Source organism: Eulemur rufifrons, chromosome 15 (assembly GCF_041146395.1).
Source record: "Eulemur rufifrons isolate Redbay chromosome 15, OSU_ERuf_1, whole genome shotgun sequence".
NCBI classification, from domain to species: Eukaryota; Metazoa; Chordata; class Mammalia; order Primates; family Lemuridae; genus Eulemur; species Eulemur rufifrons.
In genome coordinates, this window is record NC_090997.1 from 4,908,526 (window position 1) to 4,923,935 (window position 15,410).

At 40.7% G+C, this 15,410-nt stretch overlaps 1 protein-coding gene across 2 annotated transcripts in view; it reads right to left on the reverse strand.

The window, feature by feature from the left end:
• The window catches only part of ILRUN (inflammation and lipid regulator with UBA-like and NBR1-like domains), a 93,375-nt gene extending 86,888 nt beyond the window's left edge, over positions 1 to 6,487 (reverse strand). For both annotated transcript variants that reach the window (XM_069487586.1, XM_069487585.1), the window contains exon 1: positions 6,152 to 6,487. In XM_069487586.1, coding sequence (XP_069343687.1) covers positions 6,152 to 6,309 — 158 coding nt within the window. In that variant the 5' untranslated portion in view covers positions 6,310 to 6,487. The remainder of the gene's footprint in view (positions 1 to 6,151) is intronic.
• Between the last annotated feature and the right edge of the window lie 8,923 nt (positions 6,488 to 15,410).

The following is a 15,410-nucleotide window of genomic DNA, read 5'->3' on the forward strand; positions in this document are numbered from 1 at the left end:
GTACACTGACAGTGGAAATGTAAAATGATTCAGCCACTGTGGAAACAGTTTGGTGGTTCCTCAAAAAGCACAGAATAACCATATGACCCACTATCTATCTACTCCTAGATGTATACACAAAAAAACCATTCATAAAAACAGGGAGTGGGGCCAGGCATGGTGGCTCACACCTGTAATTCTGGCACTCTAGGAGGCCGAGGAGGGCAGATCATTTGAGCTCAGGAGTTCGAGACCAGCCTAAGCAAGAGCGAGACCCTGTCTCTATTAAAAAAATGGAAAGAAATTAGCTGGACAACTAAAAATATATAGAAAACAATTAGCTGGGCATGGTGGCACACACCTGTAGTCCCAGCTACTTGAGAGGCTGAGGTGGGAGGATTGCTTGGGCCTGGGTGTTTGAGGCTGCAGTGAGGTATGACTGCCCACTGCCCTCCAGCCTGGGGGACAGAGTCTAAACCCAGTCTCTAAACACAAATAATTACATAAAATAAAAGTTAATTTTGCCAGGCACAATGGCACACACCTGTAGCCCAGGAGTTCAAGGCTGTAGCCACTGCACTCCAGCCTAGAAAACCCAGCAAGACCCATCTTTATAAATATAGAATAGTTAATTTTATATGCTTACAATTTCACCTGAATTTTTTTTTAAAAATCATTAATATTCCAAACCAAAAATAAAAATAAGCTCCTTATCTTGTCACTCCTGATCTCACTAACTAATTCTACGCAGGCCAATCTTCTAGATGGCCTCTGCTCCACTTGCTCCTTCCTGGTTTCACTCAGGAAATATTTTCTAACTATAATATGCTGCTTTTCCATCAATTCCAATCCCCCAACCTTTTCAAAACTTCTAAGCAATTTGTCCACAGTGGGCACTCAATCTATTCTATTCAGTCCACTCCTACCTGTTCTGAAATTTTACACAGTCAATTCAGTATTAACATTAACATACGGATGTTTTCTCCTTATTATCCTTCAACTTTTCTGATAGTTTCAGATATATGAGTTTCCTATTGGAGGGCAAATTATAGGAGCTTTCCTCTGCTTCTGCATTACACTATGTGCTAGGGGTCTATCCAAACTACATTTGTTGAAATGCTGCCTGGTTGACAGTTTTTGTAGTTATGTGGCAGATGGATTTTGTATATGGGGAATGGGTGACGGGAGCTGGTAAAGAAACCATCTCTGCTCACCCTGGCTACAATGGTGATTAATTCTGACTTGATCTATAATTGGAAATGAAGGTCCTACAATAATGGCACAGTAAAAAGACTTTCTGCAAGACAGCAATGTACTTTTTACCATGCTCCTTTGAAAACTAAAATAAATTTGGCTGCACTATTTGTAAACTATTTTACATTATACCAAGAGTCCCAATTTGTATGCACCACTCCAAAAAAGAAGACCAAAAGAAGAATCTCTAAAGCAAGAACTCCCAACCTTCTTAAAAATGTAATAGACCGAATAACACTCTATCATTGTTAGGCAACCCTTCCATATCCTCTTCCTAAAACTACCGTTTGGCACACATTTTTTAAGGAAACCGGTATTAATATCAAGTTTTATCTGTTATAAAGGAACTCCTTCCTAGAGTCACACATATAATAAACTAGAGAGTGGATCAAAAACTCATTTAGCATAGGGGTGTCTGAGAAATGGATTAAAAACAGGCAGAGAAGGAACTGTGAGATCAGGTAAGAGGTACAACTCATTTTGACATCTAGATTCTGATTTCATATACCTTTATTTTAACCACCAGGGTGCCTCTGTACAATGCTGAGAAAGTCAATAGGACATTATATTTTACAAAAATGTTTTTCCCAAGTTACTTTTCTAGAAAACATCTGTTCTATCCATGATGGATACACGTAGTGTTCCAAAACATACACACGGCTCCCTGAAGAAATCTCAAGGTCAACCTAAGGTGTTGTAACACCAAAACTGCACAGCACTAGCCTAATGAATAAGAGGGAGAGAAATAGCCAATATTGTTTATATCCTATTAAAAGATATTTTATCTACACCTATACTGAGAAATAAAGCCAATACTAACTCCTAAATTAATGTCCTCTAAAAAATCTAGAAGTGTTATTTGCCTCTAGTCACAAAAGCTAAAGGACAACCCACACCTAACACATAAACAGAGAAAAATGACCGTGAGGGCCAGGAGTTTAAAATCTTATGTAACACTGAACTGTACACTTTAAATTCATTAAAATGGTAAATTTTATTATATTTTACCACAATTTTTTAAAAAATTGTATGTAAGCTCTCCTCTGATTCGTGTTGGTTTCCCCTGGAAATATACATGTAAACCAATTAGAGTACATTAAACAACACAAGCCCATTAAATTGAATGTGTTTAAATTTTAAATGGTTGAAAACTTTTAGTGATTTAAATTAATAGAAGCTTTCTGACCTCTTAAGGAAAGTGTTTATTAGATATTATCTATCTCCAAGGAAGACATAAGCAAATGAAAAAAGCTCAAATTGCAGCAAAGGAGATTTAGTTTTGACATAATTCTAACTAGAAAAGTAATTAAACATTATAATAAGGTATCATGCAAATCTCTGCCCTTAGGGATACAAGAATAGGATGGATTATCTTGGAAGGGTTAGATGCAATTCTGTAGGAAAAGTTGAAATAAACTAAAGAATCACTTAAGCCCATTTCCAGTTTTGGAATTCCAAGTTCTACATTCACAGCCCAACAGTGTCTCTATAAGACATTCCACCTATATAGAAAGTTATACTAATCTATAAGTCATTTGACTTTAGCTTCTGATACTGAGTTTACTTGTCACCACACCATTTACTCACTTTATGTACTCACTTAGGAACTAAAAATTGACTATTTTTGTTAAGAGGCAGGCTTACCAATTTCTAGCAGCATGGTTGCCACCTCAAGTCTAAACACTACAAACGTGCTCAAATGAAAACAACACTTGGTTCTAAATTAAACAAACACATATCTACACAATTTTGTCAACCTAAGACAAAAAAAAAAAAATCTGTGTTAACATGACAGACAATTTACAAGGCCAAAACGTTTAATTTAGTCATTTTCAATAATGACAACAAAAAAATTCTTACTTTTGAAAACAAAGGCATAATCTTTCCACCTAAAATGAACATTTTAGGAGACTCATGTTCTTCATTTTAAAATAATGATTTTTAGTGTACCACATTATTCTTAACAGTCATCAGACAACTGAATGGTGGTTATTTATTACAACCCAAAGCAGGCGCTGATGAAGCCACAGGAAGGTTATCTCCAGTTCAACAGGTTAACCACCACAGCAAATTGAGAGATTTTTTGCCAACCTGTACTAGGACTATGTTAACAGTTGCCAAAGTTAGAAATTAAATGACACTGGAAACAACACATATCTATTAGATGTTTACTTCAGCAACACACAAAATATTTTGATCAAGTATGCATGCATGCATGCATGTATATGTATATGCATTTACCTAGATTTCATTAATTATGAGGGGGTTTTTTTGTTTTTTTTTTTTTTTAAATCTGTCTAGATGAATTTAGCCAGGTCATCACAGGAATCACAATACAGTACTAGATTATGGAGCAAACTAGCTTTCATAAGAAACAAAAGAACAAGCCTTCCTGCTTTCAGTTCACAAATGATTTTTTCATTTTATAATCAAAGAAAACGAAGAACTTGCCTTCTACAGTCAAAACATAAGATAACGTGACTTAAAGTTGAATTATTACTTAATTGCCTGGATTCTTAAGAGGCTACTGACTTGCAACTTCTTTAAAACCAGAATACATTTTAAAATGGCTTACTCCTTTGCTCAGAAATGTATCTTGTTTTATACAGAATATGTCATCAGTATACATGTTATTCCATGTCTTTGAGCTTAACAGTATTTTATTAAAAAATTTCAAATAGAATTTTTATAATCCAACTATATTTTTAAGTTTTTTCTTCTTATCCACTCTGGGCCTCACCTATTCCTCACTTTCCACAACACCTAAAAACAATCTTAGGTGTTAAACATACACACCTCAAGCATATAAAATTCATTATACTGGTTTTGTAGCCATAATAATTGTACTAATAAAGACTGACTCTAAAGAACTAAAAACTTAGGGCAGCATTTAAATGGTCCAATTCACCAGGGGTGGGGAGAAATAATGATCCTCTCCTACCAAACTGGCAGCAACAAAATGCAAAGCTTCCTCTGCTGAATTAGTGTAAACAAGGAAGAAAAAGAGTCAGGGTGGGAAGCAAGCAGGCAAGAGAACTCTCCCCGAGATACAACTTTACTCCTGTATTTCAGAATAACAGCTCTTTGCAGTGTGTTCATAACCCATGTCACTCTCTAGTAACACAGTAGATTGGCTGGTAGTCAGAAAACTACAGTAGGTTATGTCCCCTGCCTGAGATCATCCTGACATAAAAATACAAGTGGAAGCAGGGCAAGGTGGCTCACACCTGTAATCCCAGGTACTTGGCAGGCTGAGGCAGGAGGACTGCTTGAGCCCAGGAGTTCAAGACCAGACTGGGCAACATCGGGAGACCCAGTCTCTAAAAATTTTTTTAAAAATAAAAAAATCAAAAGAAAATTTTTAAAAAGATACAAGTGAAGATCACAAGTGATTATTTAATTCTGAGGACTATTTCCTATATCCAGTATCTCAAAGAGTTTTCTAAACATCTAGAAATTCAATCCAACTCTTGCTATAATAATTGATCTTTTTAAAGATAAAATAAGACCCACCAAAGATGCTGCACAGGAAAAAAATTTATGTATCACCTTTGCTACAGTCACAGCTACTAGGCTCCCATTAATAGATGAGCATCATCCAGGATAGTGCTAGGTGAGGAGCGGGATAAAAATTAGGCTTGCAGCCTCTTTACTGGCATTGCTTGAGGTATTGAGTGGACATGGAATGAAGAGGAGGTTAGTTGTGCAAGTGATGCCAAGAGAAACAAGATTCCACATGTCAGGAGACTGAGTGCCCAACAAAGAGCAAAGGGCACTCACTCCATTGCTTTTTGCCCAAAGAAAGATTAGTTGCCTCACCTGAAATCCTTTCAAAGGCTAATCATGTCCACTCCAACCCTCACCCTGAGGGAACTCAACAACCCCCACTCAGCGTACAGGGGGAAGCTTTGCTTATCAAAAATAGCAAGTGCTACTTCCAAAGCCAAGAAACACTCCTTTTTGTTCGGATAGTCTCCCGCCCCAATTCAATCTTCTACAAAGTCTATAAGCCAAAAATACTTGGTTCCCAGCCTAAGTCAAGTTCTCCATTTTCCCAGACGTGTATCAACCCAATTTTCTTTCAGATAAACTCCTCTCCATTTCCACTGTTCTGGAGACCTTGCTCAAAGTTCCCTGGTTGAACCCTTTGCCCAGGGCTCCAGTCCCTTCAGAAAGTTCCCTCCCCTGAGATAATCTCCTTTCCCCCACTTTTCGTAAGGTTTTTCCGAAGCCCTGTCCTCCATTTGTAGATTTACTAATAGATCCCACAGCTCCCTGGTACAACTCTTCAGAAAGCGGTCTCCCTCACCACAACTCACTTGTCTTCCCCCCATAGTTATATTTCCTTTTCCCTGTCTATCCTCCGATGGAGACAGACACACACAAATGATCTGTTTTTCTCACCTCCTAACTCCCAAGTCTCTCCCGCGCCCCAGCTTCTTCCGCAGCACCTAATCTTCCCCGAGTTTCCTCCCAATTCTGTCACCCTCATCCCCTAACTCCAAACCCCAACCTTTTTTCCCCACTCCCCAAATCCAGATTTCCTGTACTTTTTACTCTTGGCCAACATCATAACCTCTTTCTCCCAGGTCTACCCCCTATGCCTCGATGTCCAAGTCTTTTCCCCTCTTTCCACGTTCCTCGGCCCCTAATCCTCGCAGAACCTCAGGAACTTGCCCCCCATCTCCTTTCTGCCCCTTCTGCTCCGTGGCCCCTAACTCTCCGCTAGCCCTGCTCAGCCCCCAAATTTCTCCCCATTATCCCAGGGTTCCACCACTCGCCCTCCCCGCACCGGGAAGGAGATGCCCCTCAATGCTCGCCCGGCCCGCTCTGCCGCTGTGCTCGGGTGTCCCGTCCCTTCCTTTCCCCTCGGGGCCCCGAGGCCGCTGCCAGCGCTGGCGCGGCGGGGCCGGCTCACCAGTTGGTCATGTCCAGGAAGAAGGCGCAGCCGGCAGGGTTGAGCTGGAAGCCAAGCAGCCTCTGGAACTCGGAGATGAGCACGTCCTTGTCGGTAGTGCCCAGGCAGCTGAACTTCTGCATCAGCTCCGGGTCCAGGTCCACGTCCATGCCCTCCATGGCGGGGGCCGGACACCCGCTTCCCCGCCTCCTCACAACCGAGCCGCCGCCGCGCCGCCGGGCCCGGGGACCGGGAGGGGGCCCGCTGCTAGCCGGCGCCGCGACCCCGCTCCTTTAAGGTAGGCCCCGGGCCTCTCACCGCCTCATAGGGGTAAACTCACTCAGCCACTCACTCACTCTCGCGCTCCCCCCCTCCCACCCCCCCCCAGCGCCGCCGCCACCGCCACCGCCGCCTCTGGCTTCTCCACCGCCTCCGCCTCCTCCCGCGCCGCGCCCACTGCGCAAGCGTCGCCCGCCTAGGCCCCGCCCCTTCCTCTCCTGGAGGCCCGCCCCTCAGTGGCGTCACAACCCCGTGACGTCTCCCGCGTGACCTCACCTCGGCGGAGCGAGGGGGCTGGAAGTGGGACGGAGAAAAGGGATGGCCCAGTGGCGGGGCTGCCTTCTGGGCAGACCTTCACCCCACCCTACTCCCGCCCTCAAGGGGAGGAGTAAAAGCCTAAAGTTGCGGGAGAAAGTCGGGGATTTTCGTCTGTAACAACTCCACCATTTTGCTGGTGGGGAAACTGAAGTCCCGGTTGGGGCACAGATCGTGGGAACGTCAAGTAGCAAAACGCACTGAGAACCCAGCCCTCCCAGCCAGCGTTTGCCCCTCGCGTTTGAAGGACTTATTTGGAGAGCCGCTTTCCCAGAGGGTTACTGCCTTAAAAGCCTTGGTTCCCAGCCACTCTTCATGATGATTACTACATCATTACTATTGGTGCTGTTTGTGTTACGCAACGTTAGCATCGTGTATCCGGAAAATAAGAGGTCTTGAAACAAACATCGAACACAGGTTCTGATGAAAACCACACATAATACTCCAACCACTCCGTCAGAAACAACCCTTTCAAACTAAAGGTGAAATCATGAGAATTTGGCATGCCTTGTTCTGTTTTTAAAATAGAAGGCCAAATGTTACTGTATGTATGGTACACCTGCCTCGTCAAGGTCTCATTTCAAGATGAAAGAATGGAAAAGGAAGCCCAGAGACCAAGTTGTGTACCCTCTTCTGTCAGCAAGTGTTTCTTAAACACTGCTAGGTCCAAGGTGGGGACTGGGGAGATAAGTAAGAAGATCTCCTCCCTTCAGGTAGCTCTCTCTCTATTTTACAATTACGAGAAGAAAGATCCAGAGAGCTAACGTGCCTTGCCCAAAAATAGAGAGCAGCAAAACTAGAACCCAGCTTTCTGATTCCTTATGAAGTATGTTTTCCACAATTTCAACAACAGACGTGGCTGGAATAAGTGACTGGTAGTGTCGAGGATGCCAGGAGGTTTTGGAAAGGGAAAGCATTCAGCCTCCTCTGTCTCACTATCAAGTAAGACAGTGGCTTAAAAAGCCTAGCTTGTAGGGTCATACACATTTGGGACTCAAATTCTTATTCTGCCAATTATTGGTAATAACAGTGCCTGCCCAGATAGGATTGCTGTGAGGATTAAATGAGGTAACAGTATTTAAACTCAGTACAATGCTCCACAAGAAACAATAATGGTAACTAGTATTATGTCTGTAAACATGAGGAGATGTCTATGGGATTACACGTGATACAAGTAAGCAGGGATTACTTCTTCCCCTTCTCCTTCTACTTCATTTCCCTTCCTGGTTCTCTATTAAAATATGAAATATATGCCCTTTCTGTTTCCAGGGAATTTTTTCCCCCAACATGACTGTCTTATGGGAAACACACACCTTAAACAGCATACAATAATAAATAATACTATGCATACTATACAGAAGTTATAGGCCGGGTGCCATAATCCTAGCACTCTGGAAGGCCGAGGCGGGTGGATCGTTTGGGCTCAGGAGTTCAAGACCAGCCTGAGCCAGAGCGAGACCCCCGTCTCTACTAAAATAAAAAGAAATTATATGGATAAAAATGTACATAGAAAAAATTAGCCGGGCATGGTGGCTCATGTCTATAGTCCCAGCTACTCGGGAGGCTGAGGCAGAAGGATTGCTTGAGCCCAGGAGTTTGAGGTTGCAGTGAGCCAGGCTGATGCCATGGCACTCTATAGCCTAGGCAACAGAGTGAGACTCTGTCTCAAAAAAAAAAAAAAAAAGTTATAAACATTTTCTAAGAAATTGTTCTTGGATCTTTAAGATCTATGTAGAAGTTTGGATCATTGCCACAACCTAATTTTGGGGTGGTCACAATGTTGGAATATTTCACTAATATTAAGGAAAACTCACTCTCCATCAAGGGTGAACACATGTTGTCTCGATCTTCTAGATAATGGACTGAAGAAACAGAAAAATTATAAAAATGTCAATATTAGAACTGAAAGGAACTGAGACTGTTTAGTCCAACCTCCCCATTTTACAGATGACGAAATTGAAACCGAGAGCGGGGAATTGACTCAACCACGCACCCAAGATCACACAGCTAATAGGGGGTTTCCAAACTCCCAGTCTAGCACTCCATCCACTCCACCCTGCTACATTCCCTTTATACCTTGAGTTCAGTTTGGGCCTTACATACAAAATAAACAAAAATTGCTGAGCACTACTCTCAGGAAGGAAAGCTGACAGCAGTATCGCAAAAGGGCTTCTAGATACCATCTCAGAACTACATCAGGGGATATGCTTGGAGCTGCCACTGCCTAGAATATGCCCAACATCAGCCGGTTTCTCTCTGAATTTCTTGGGCTGGTGTTCTTGTGTAAGAAATTTAAATGAATGCCAAATCCCATTTCAGGTGAGTCTCAGGGTTTCTTAAAGGAGTTAGTCCATTCTCTCATTTAGAAGTTGAGAGTCTAAGAAAAAAATGATTCATCTCACCAGGACAGCCCAAATTGCCTCCAGATCTTCAAGTCCTTAAGACATAGAATTGCGAAGGCCAGCTAATAATATCTGTGATTATGCCACAGCATAACTGATTCAGAGAATAAACAGTCCAAATAGACTTCAGGGTATACTTTATAATAATAACTTGTAGTAGAAACCTTTTAATTATACATCCAACCATAACTGCCCTACATAACTCTGTCCATTAGCCTCTGATGATTGAACCAAAAGGAGATACCTTATCTAGGATCAGTCAATCAAATTCTCTCTATCTCTTTCTTTCTCTCTTTCTCTTTCTTGCTAGAATTTGGAATTGGAATTCAGTGAGTTCCTGGAATAGGCCTGGGCTGTTTCCTTGAAAGTGAGTGATATGAATACAGGAACAAGGACCTATGAAAAGGAAATAATGTCCATCTACAGAAAGAGAACCATGAATCAGAGAGAAGCCAAGATGGGAAACCTGAAGGCATGAAAGAAAGAGTTTCCTGTCATCCTGAGGCTGGTGATTCTACTGTCCTTGGATTCCCATGAGATTCTCAGGTTCCATTCAAAATACATCATCTCCTGGATTAAGTCAAAGAAAGAATCAAGTCATAAAAAAGGACTTAAGAGGAAAATATAAGTGAATATTTGATTTCTGCATAAGAGTGGACTTCTTATTTTTAAAAACTATGGAAACTCCTATAGAAAAATAGCCACAACAACCAAAAATAAAAAAGCAGAACACAACAGGCAATTCAGAAAAAAAAGAAATACAAATGGTCATAAACATGTTGGGAGATTTATTAAGCCACTCATAGTTAAAGAAATGGGTTAAGCCAGGTGCACTGGCACACACCAGCACTTTGGGAGGCTGAGGTGGGAAGAATGCTTGAGTATAAATGTTCAATTCTAGCCTGTGCATAGTGAGACCACCATCTCTACAAAAAATAGAAAAATTAGCCAAGCATGGTGGAGCACACCTGTAGTCCCAGCTACGTGGGAGGCTGAGGCCGGAGGATTGTTTGAGCCCAGATGTTTGAGGTTGCAGTGAGCTATGACAATACCACTGCACTCTGACCAAGGCAACAGAGCAAGACCGTGTCTCAAAAAAAAAAAAAGAAGTGCAATGTCACTTTCACCTGTCAGTAAAAGGCAATTTCACACAATATTGGTAGGATTGCAGATTGGCAAAACCTTCTGGAGGGCAATTTGGCAAGGTCCATTGAAATTTTAAATGCATACACTGTATCTTAGATACACAGACAAATTTAAAAAGATGTGTATGTAGAAGAATGATCAGGGCAGAATTATTTGAGATGCTGGAAAACTGGAAACAATCTAAATGATTTTGATTATATTATACCACATTTAATCACTTCTCGGCCTTTTGGCTAAGATCAAGTATAGTATACTACATTTATGCTATAGAATATTATGCAGCCATTTTTAAACAAATGAAATAGATCTGTATGTACTAACATGAAAATATGTAGACTACTGACTGTTAAGAGAGAAACAAGCTGTTGAATAGTATATGCACTATATGTGTTTGTTTAAAAAGCATATGTGAGTGTATATGTTTATATATATATATATGTGGAACATATGCATGGCAAAATATCTGGGGAACTATACACCAATGGTTAAAGGAGAAGGGTTTATGGTAGGATCGTCAGATAGAGTACAGAGTTTCTGATTAGATATGAATTTCAAGTAAATAAAATTTTTTTGGTATAAACATATCCCAAACATTAACTGGTGTCCTGTATTTGTATTTGCTAAATCTGGCAACCTAAACTATGCAGAGTGTTTACTTCATTTTATTTTATATTAATATTTTTTGAGATCAGATCTTGCTCTGTCACCCAGACTGGAGTGCAATGGTGGGATCACAGTTCACTGCATCCTCAAACTCTCAGGCTTGAATGATTCTCTGGTCCGGTCTCAGCCTCCCACATGGCTGGGACTATACGTGTTCACCACCACCCCCAGCTAATTTTTTAATTTTGTGTAGAGATAGGGGGGCGGATCTTGCTATGTTGCCTGGGCTGGTCTCGAACTCCTGGCCTCAAGCAGTCCGCCTGCCTCAGCCTCCCAAAGTGTTTCGGGCTTACACTTGTGAGCTACAGCCCCCAGCTGAGAATATTTACTTTAATGTTAAGTTTCTATTTGCTTGAATTTTTACCAGGGGTACCTATTAACTTAGTACTCATTTTTTTAAAAGATAAAAATTTTAATAATATTTTAAAAATATCTTATGTTGGTAAGGTAGAATAATATATAGCAATTTTTAAAACACATCTTCGAGGAATAATTTAACGATATAAAAAATCCTTAACATCAGTTTTTAAAAGCTGCATCAAGGCTAGGCATGGTGGCTAATGCCTGTAATGCCAGCACTTTGAGAAGCTGAGGGAGGAGGATAGCTTGAGTCCAGGTGTTCAATGCTTCAGTGAGCTGTGATGGTACACCACTGCACTCCAGCCTGGGTGACAGAGCCAGACCCTGTCTCTAAAAAAAATAAATAAAAGCTACATCTAAACTATAAATACAATGCAATCCTATTTTTAAATATAGATATAATTCATTAAAATAAGCATAGAAAACAACTGGAAAGAAGTATATCAGACTGTTACAACCAATTATATCCCATGGAAAAATTAAATTGGATTTCTGTTTTTCTTTTTACATTTTTCTGCATTTACCAAAGTTTTGAGACCACGTATTTGAAAAATTTTTATCATAAAACTTGCCTACACTAATTCAGTAAAAGAAAAAATCAGGATATAAATTAGTATATTGTATGAACCTAACTATATAGCAAAAGATTAGAAATATTAATAATTATTAATAATTGTAATTTTCTTTTTTATTCTTTTCTGTATTTAAAGACACAAATAGGTCAACTTTTTAAAACTGGCTGATCCATTAAAAATAATGAGGCAGAATCTCTGTTAACATAGAAAAATGATCACAATGTGTTCTCAAAACCCAGGCTAGGCCGGGCGCGGTGGCTGATGCCTGTAATCCTAGCAGTCTGGGAGGCCGAGGCAGGCGGATCGTTTGAGCTCAAGAGTTTGAGACCAGCCTGAGCAAGAGCGAGACCCCTTCTCTACTAAAAATAGAAAGAAATTATATGGACAGCTAAAAATATATAGAGAAAAAATTAGCCGGGCACGGTGGCTCATGCCTGTAGTTGCAGCTACTTGGGAGGCTGAGGCAGGAGGGTCGCTTGAGCCCAAGAGTTTGAGGTTGCTGTGAGCTAGGCTGATGCCATGGCACTCTAGCCTGGGCAACAGAGTGAGACTCTGTCTCAAAAAAAAAAAAAAAAAAGAAAGAAAAGAAAAGAAAATAGGATGGCCTGCAGAGGTTGTCAAACATGAGCTCATTTTATTAATAATTCTTCACTTTCTCCCTGTCAAGAGAGAAATCTTATAAGCTGCAAAGCCAAGGATGCAGCTAATGATTAGATGGGCTATTCAGTTTAGGAAACAAAAGTCTGGGGCTTCTGATGAGCAAGGCTGAGTTGGGAAGAGTGGCCTGGAAAGAGAGCCCTCATCCTTATGCTGTGTGACTGTGGACAAATTATGCAGCTTCCCTTTAGACCTCCGTTTCCTCATCTCTGTATAGGGAACGCTGCAAATACATCACTAGAGTGGAGCAAAAGAATAAATCAAACAAGCAAAAATGTTTGGCTACAACTAGTATTTGCAAAAATATAACCACAAACCAAAATTCCATTCTGTGTTTATTTCCCAGGATTGGAGGTTTAAATGAGGTGGGCATAAGCACTTGTAAAATATTAAAGTATTATATGACATTGGGAGAGACAAGGACATACATTTCTATAAATAACTATAGAAAGGCAGGCAACCATGCAAAGCAGCATATGTTCAAGTGCCAAAGAGCAGTAGACAAACAGGCAATAGGACTTAGGAGGAGGAGAGAGTAGAGGGTGGGCTGGAGTGCCCAGAGATGCCTGACCCAGGCTCAGATGATTCTCCACAGGGTTTGAGGAGCAGGCTAGTAAGGGTATGAATTATAACAAAGTCCTTTAGGAGGTTTGAACAGCTCTAAGATCCTGGCTCTTTTTTGCTGCCTCCTGTTTTATGTTCTGACCACAAAAACATACCTAGAAGTAACTCTGGGAAAAGGAAATATAATACAATCTAAGGTGTTCTTGGGGGGTGCATTTTCCCTGAGAAGTGAAAAGGTTCAGCCCTCCACTTTCAACAACCACCTAAAGCAGGGTAGGAAAGGGCCAGAACCCCCACATTTGGGGTTTTTCCAGTTCCTCTACCCTGTTAGCCTACTCAAGAGATACACAAATGGGAGGGAACAACCCTTTGTACTATCTTTTCTCCTGGACAGAGTGTCTGATACCCTGGGTTTCTTTTTTCCTACTGTGGTGAATGGGACAATGTAAAAGAAAACCCGACTGTCTTTATCTCACATACTTTGGCCTAGATACATCCAGAATTAATCCGTTTCTTCTTGTCTTTTTTTTTTTTTTTTTTTCCCTCCTCTTCTTGACCCCTTTAGTTTACCAGAGCCAAAATATCTTCCAGGTAAATACAAACTTCTACCTCTCCCTCACATAAAACCAAAACCAAAACCAAAAACCCCATAGACTCTCTCACTTTATCATAATCATTTTTTTCACTCTTTCTACCAACTGGGTCCCTACGTGCATATCTTGCTGTCCATATCTCAGGTAAAGGTGAGAAAGGAAAGGAGAAAAAGGGGAGCAAACATTTAGTGAAACCCTCCAACGTGCCAGATGTCTATCACATTAAGTACTTGGATTATTTAATCCTCACAACAAAGTGAGATTGATATCATTATTGTTCCTGTTTACAGATAAGGAAATAGAGATTGAGAGTTTAAATACCATGTTCAAGGAGACACAGATGTTGAGAAAGCCAAGATTTAAGCCCAAGTCTCAGAAAGAAACCAGTACCCCCCTTTTTACTCCAGATTTCTTTCAGTTCTAAAGATTTTACCTTTTCATCATGTTCAGCCTAATTGTATTTTCTACAGAGCCATCGTCTCCTTCCTTTTTTTTTTTTTAGACACAGTCTCACTCTGTTGCCCGGGCTACAGTCCCATGGCGTCAGCCTAGCCCAAAGCAACCTCAAACTCCTGGGCTTAAGCAATCCTTCTGCCTCAGCGTCCTGAGTAGCTGGGACTACAGGCATGTGCCACCATGCCCGGCTAATTTTTTTTCTATATATATTTTTAGCTGTCCAGATAATTTCTTTCTATTTTTAGTAGAGACGGGGTCTCGCTCTTGCTCAGGCTGGTTTCGAACTCCTGACCTCGAGCGATCCACCTGCCTCAGCCTCCCAGGGTGCTAGGATTATAGGCATGAGCCACCGCGCCCGGCTGTTTTCTTCCTTGTATTGGATTTCTTTGATGATTTTTCAAGATCCTTTTAGAGGAGATGTGGCTTATAAATACTAATATTACTACTAATACCTTAAATTTATATAACACCTTATAGTTTTTCAACATATCCATATATTCTCTTGTCTCATACTTGGAAAAAAACAGGTTATATTGGTTTATTTTTAATAGCTTTCTTATTTTTCAAAGAATCATACATACTTGTTGTAAATAAAATCAAGAAATATAGAAAATTATAAGCCAGAACCATAGTGGCTTATATCTGGAATCCTAGCACTTTGGGACACTGAGGAGGGAGGACCATTTGAGGCCAGGAGTTTGAGATCAGCCTGAGCAAGACTAAGACTCCATCTCTACAAAAAATAGAAAAATTAGCTGAGTATAGTGGTATGCACCCATGGTCTCAGCTACTTGGGAGGCTGAGGCAGGAGGATTGCTCAAGCACAGAAATCAGAGGCTGTAGTGAGTTATGATCACACCACTGCACTCTAGCCTGGGCTACAAACCAAGACCCTGTCTGAAAAAACAAAAAAAGAAAATTATAAAAAAGTAAAAATCACCCTAAATCTCACTACCCAGAGATAACCACTGTTGCTGTTTTCAGTAAATATGTTTTTCATCTATCTCTCTGTTTGTATAATTTGCCCAAATGATATCATACTTTGCCTCTCTAGTGTGCTTTTTTTCACTCAGAGTATGTTGACAACAGCTTTCCACATTAATAAATATAGATTTTACTTCATTATTTTTAACAACTCGTATAGTGTTCCAATTTAGGGGTGTATTTTACTCAATCAGTCTCCTATTGATGGAGTTTCAGACGACTTCCAATTTTTGGTTGCCACAAGAAATTATTAGCCCCAATTTAAAGAGTAGAGAATTGAAGCTCC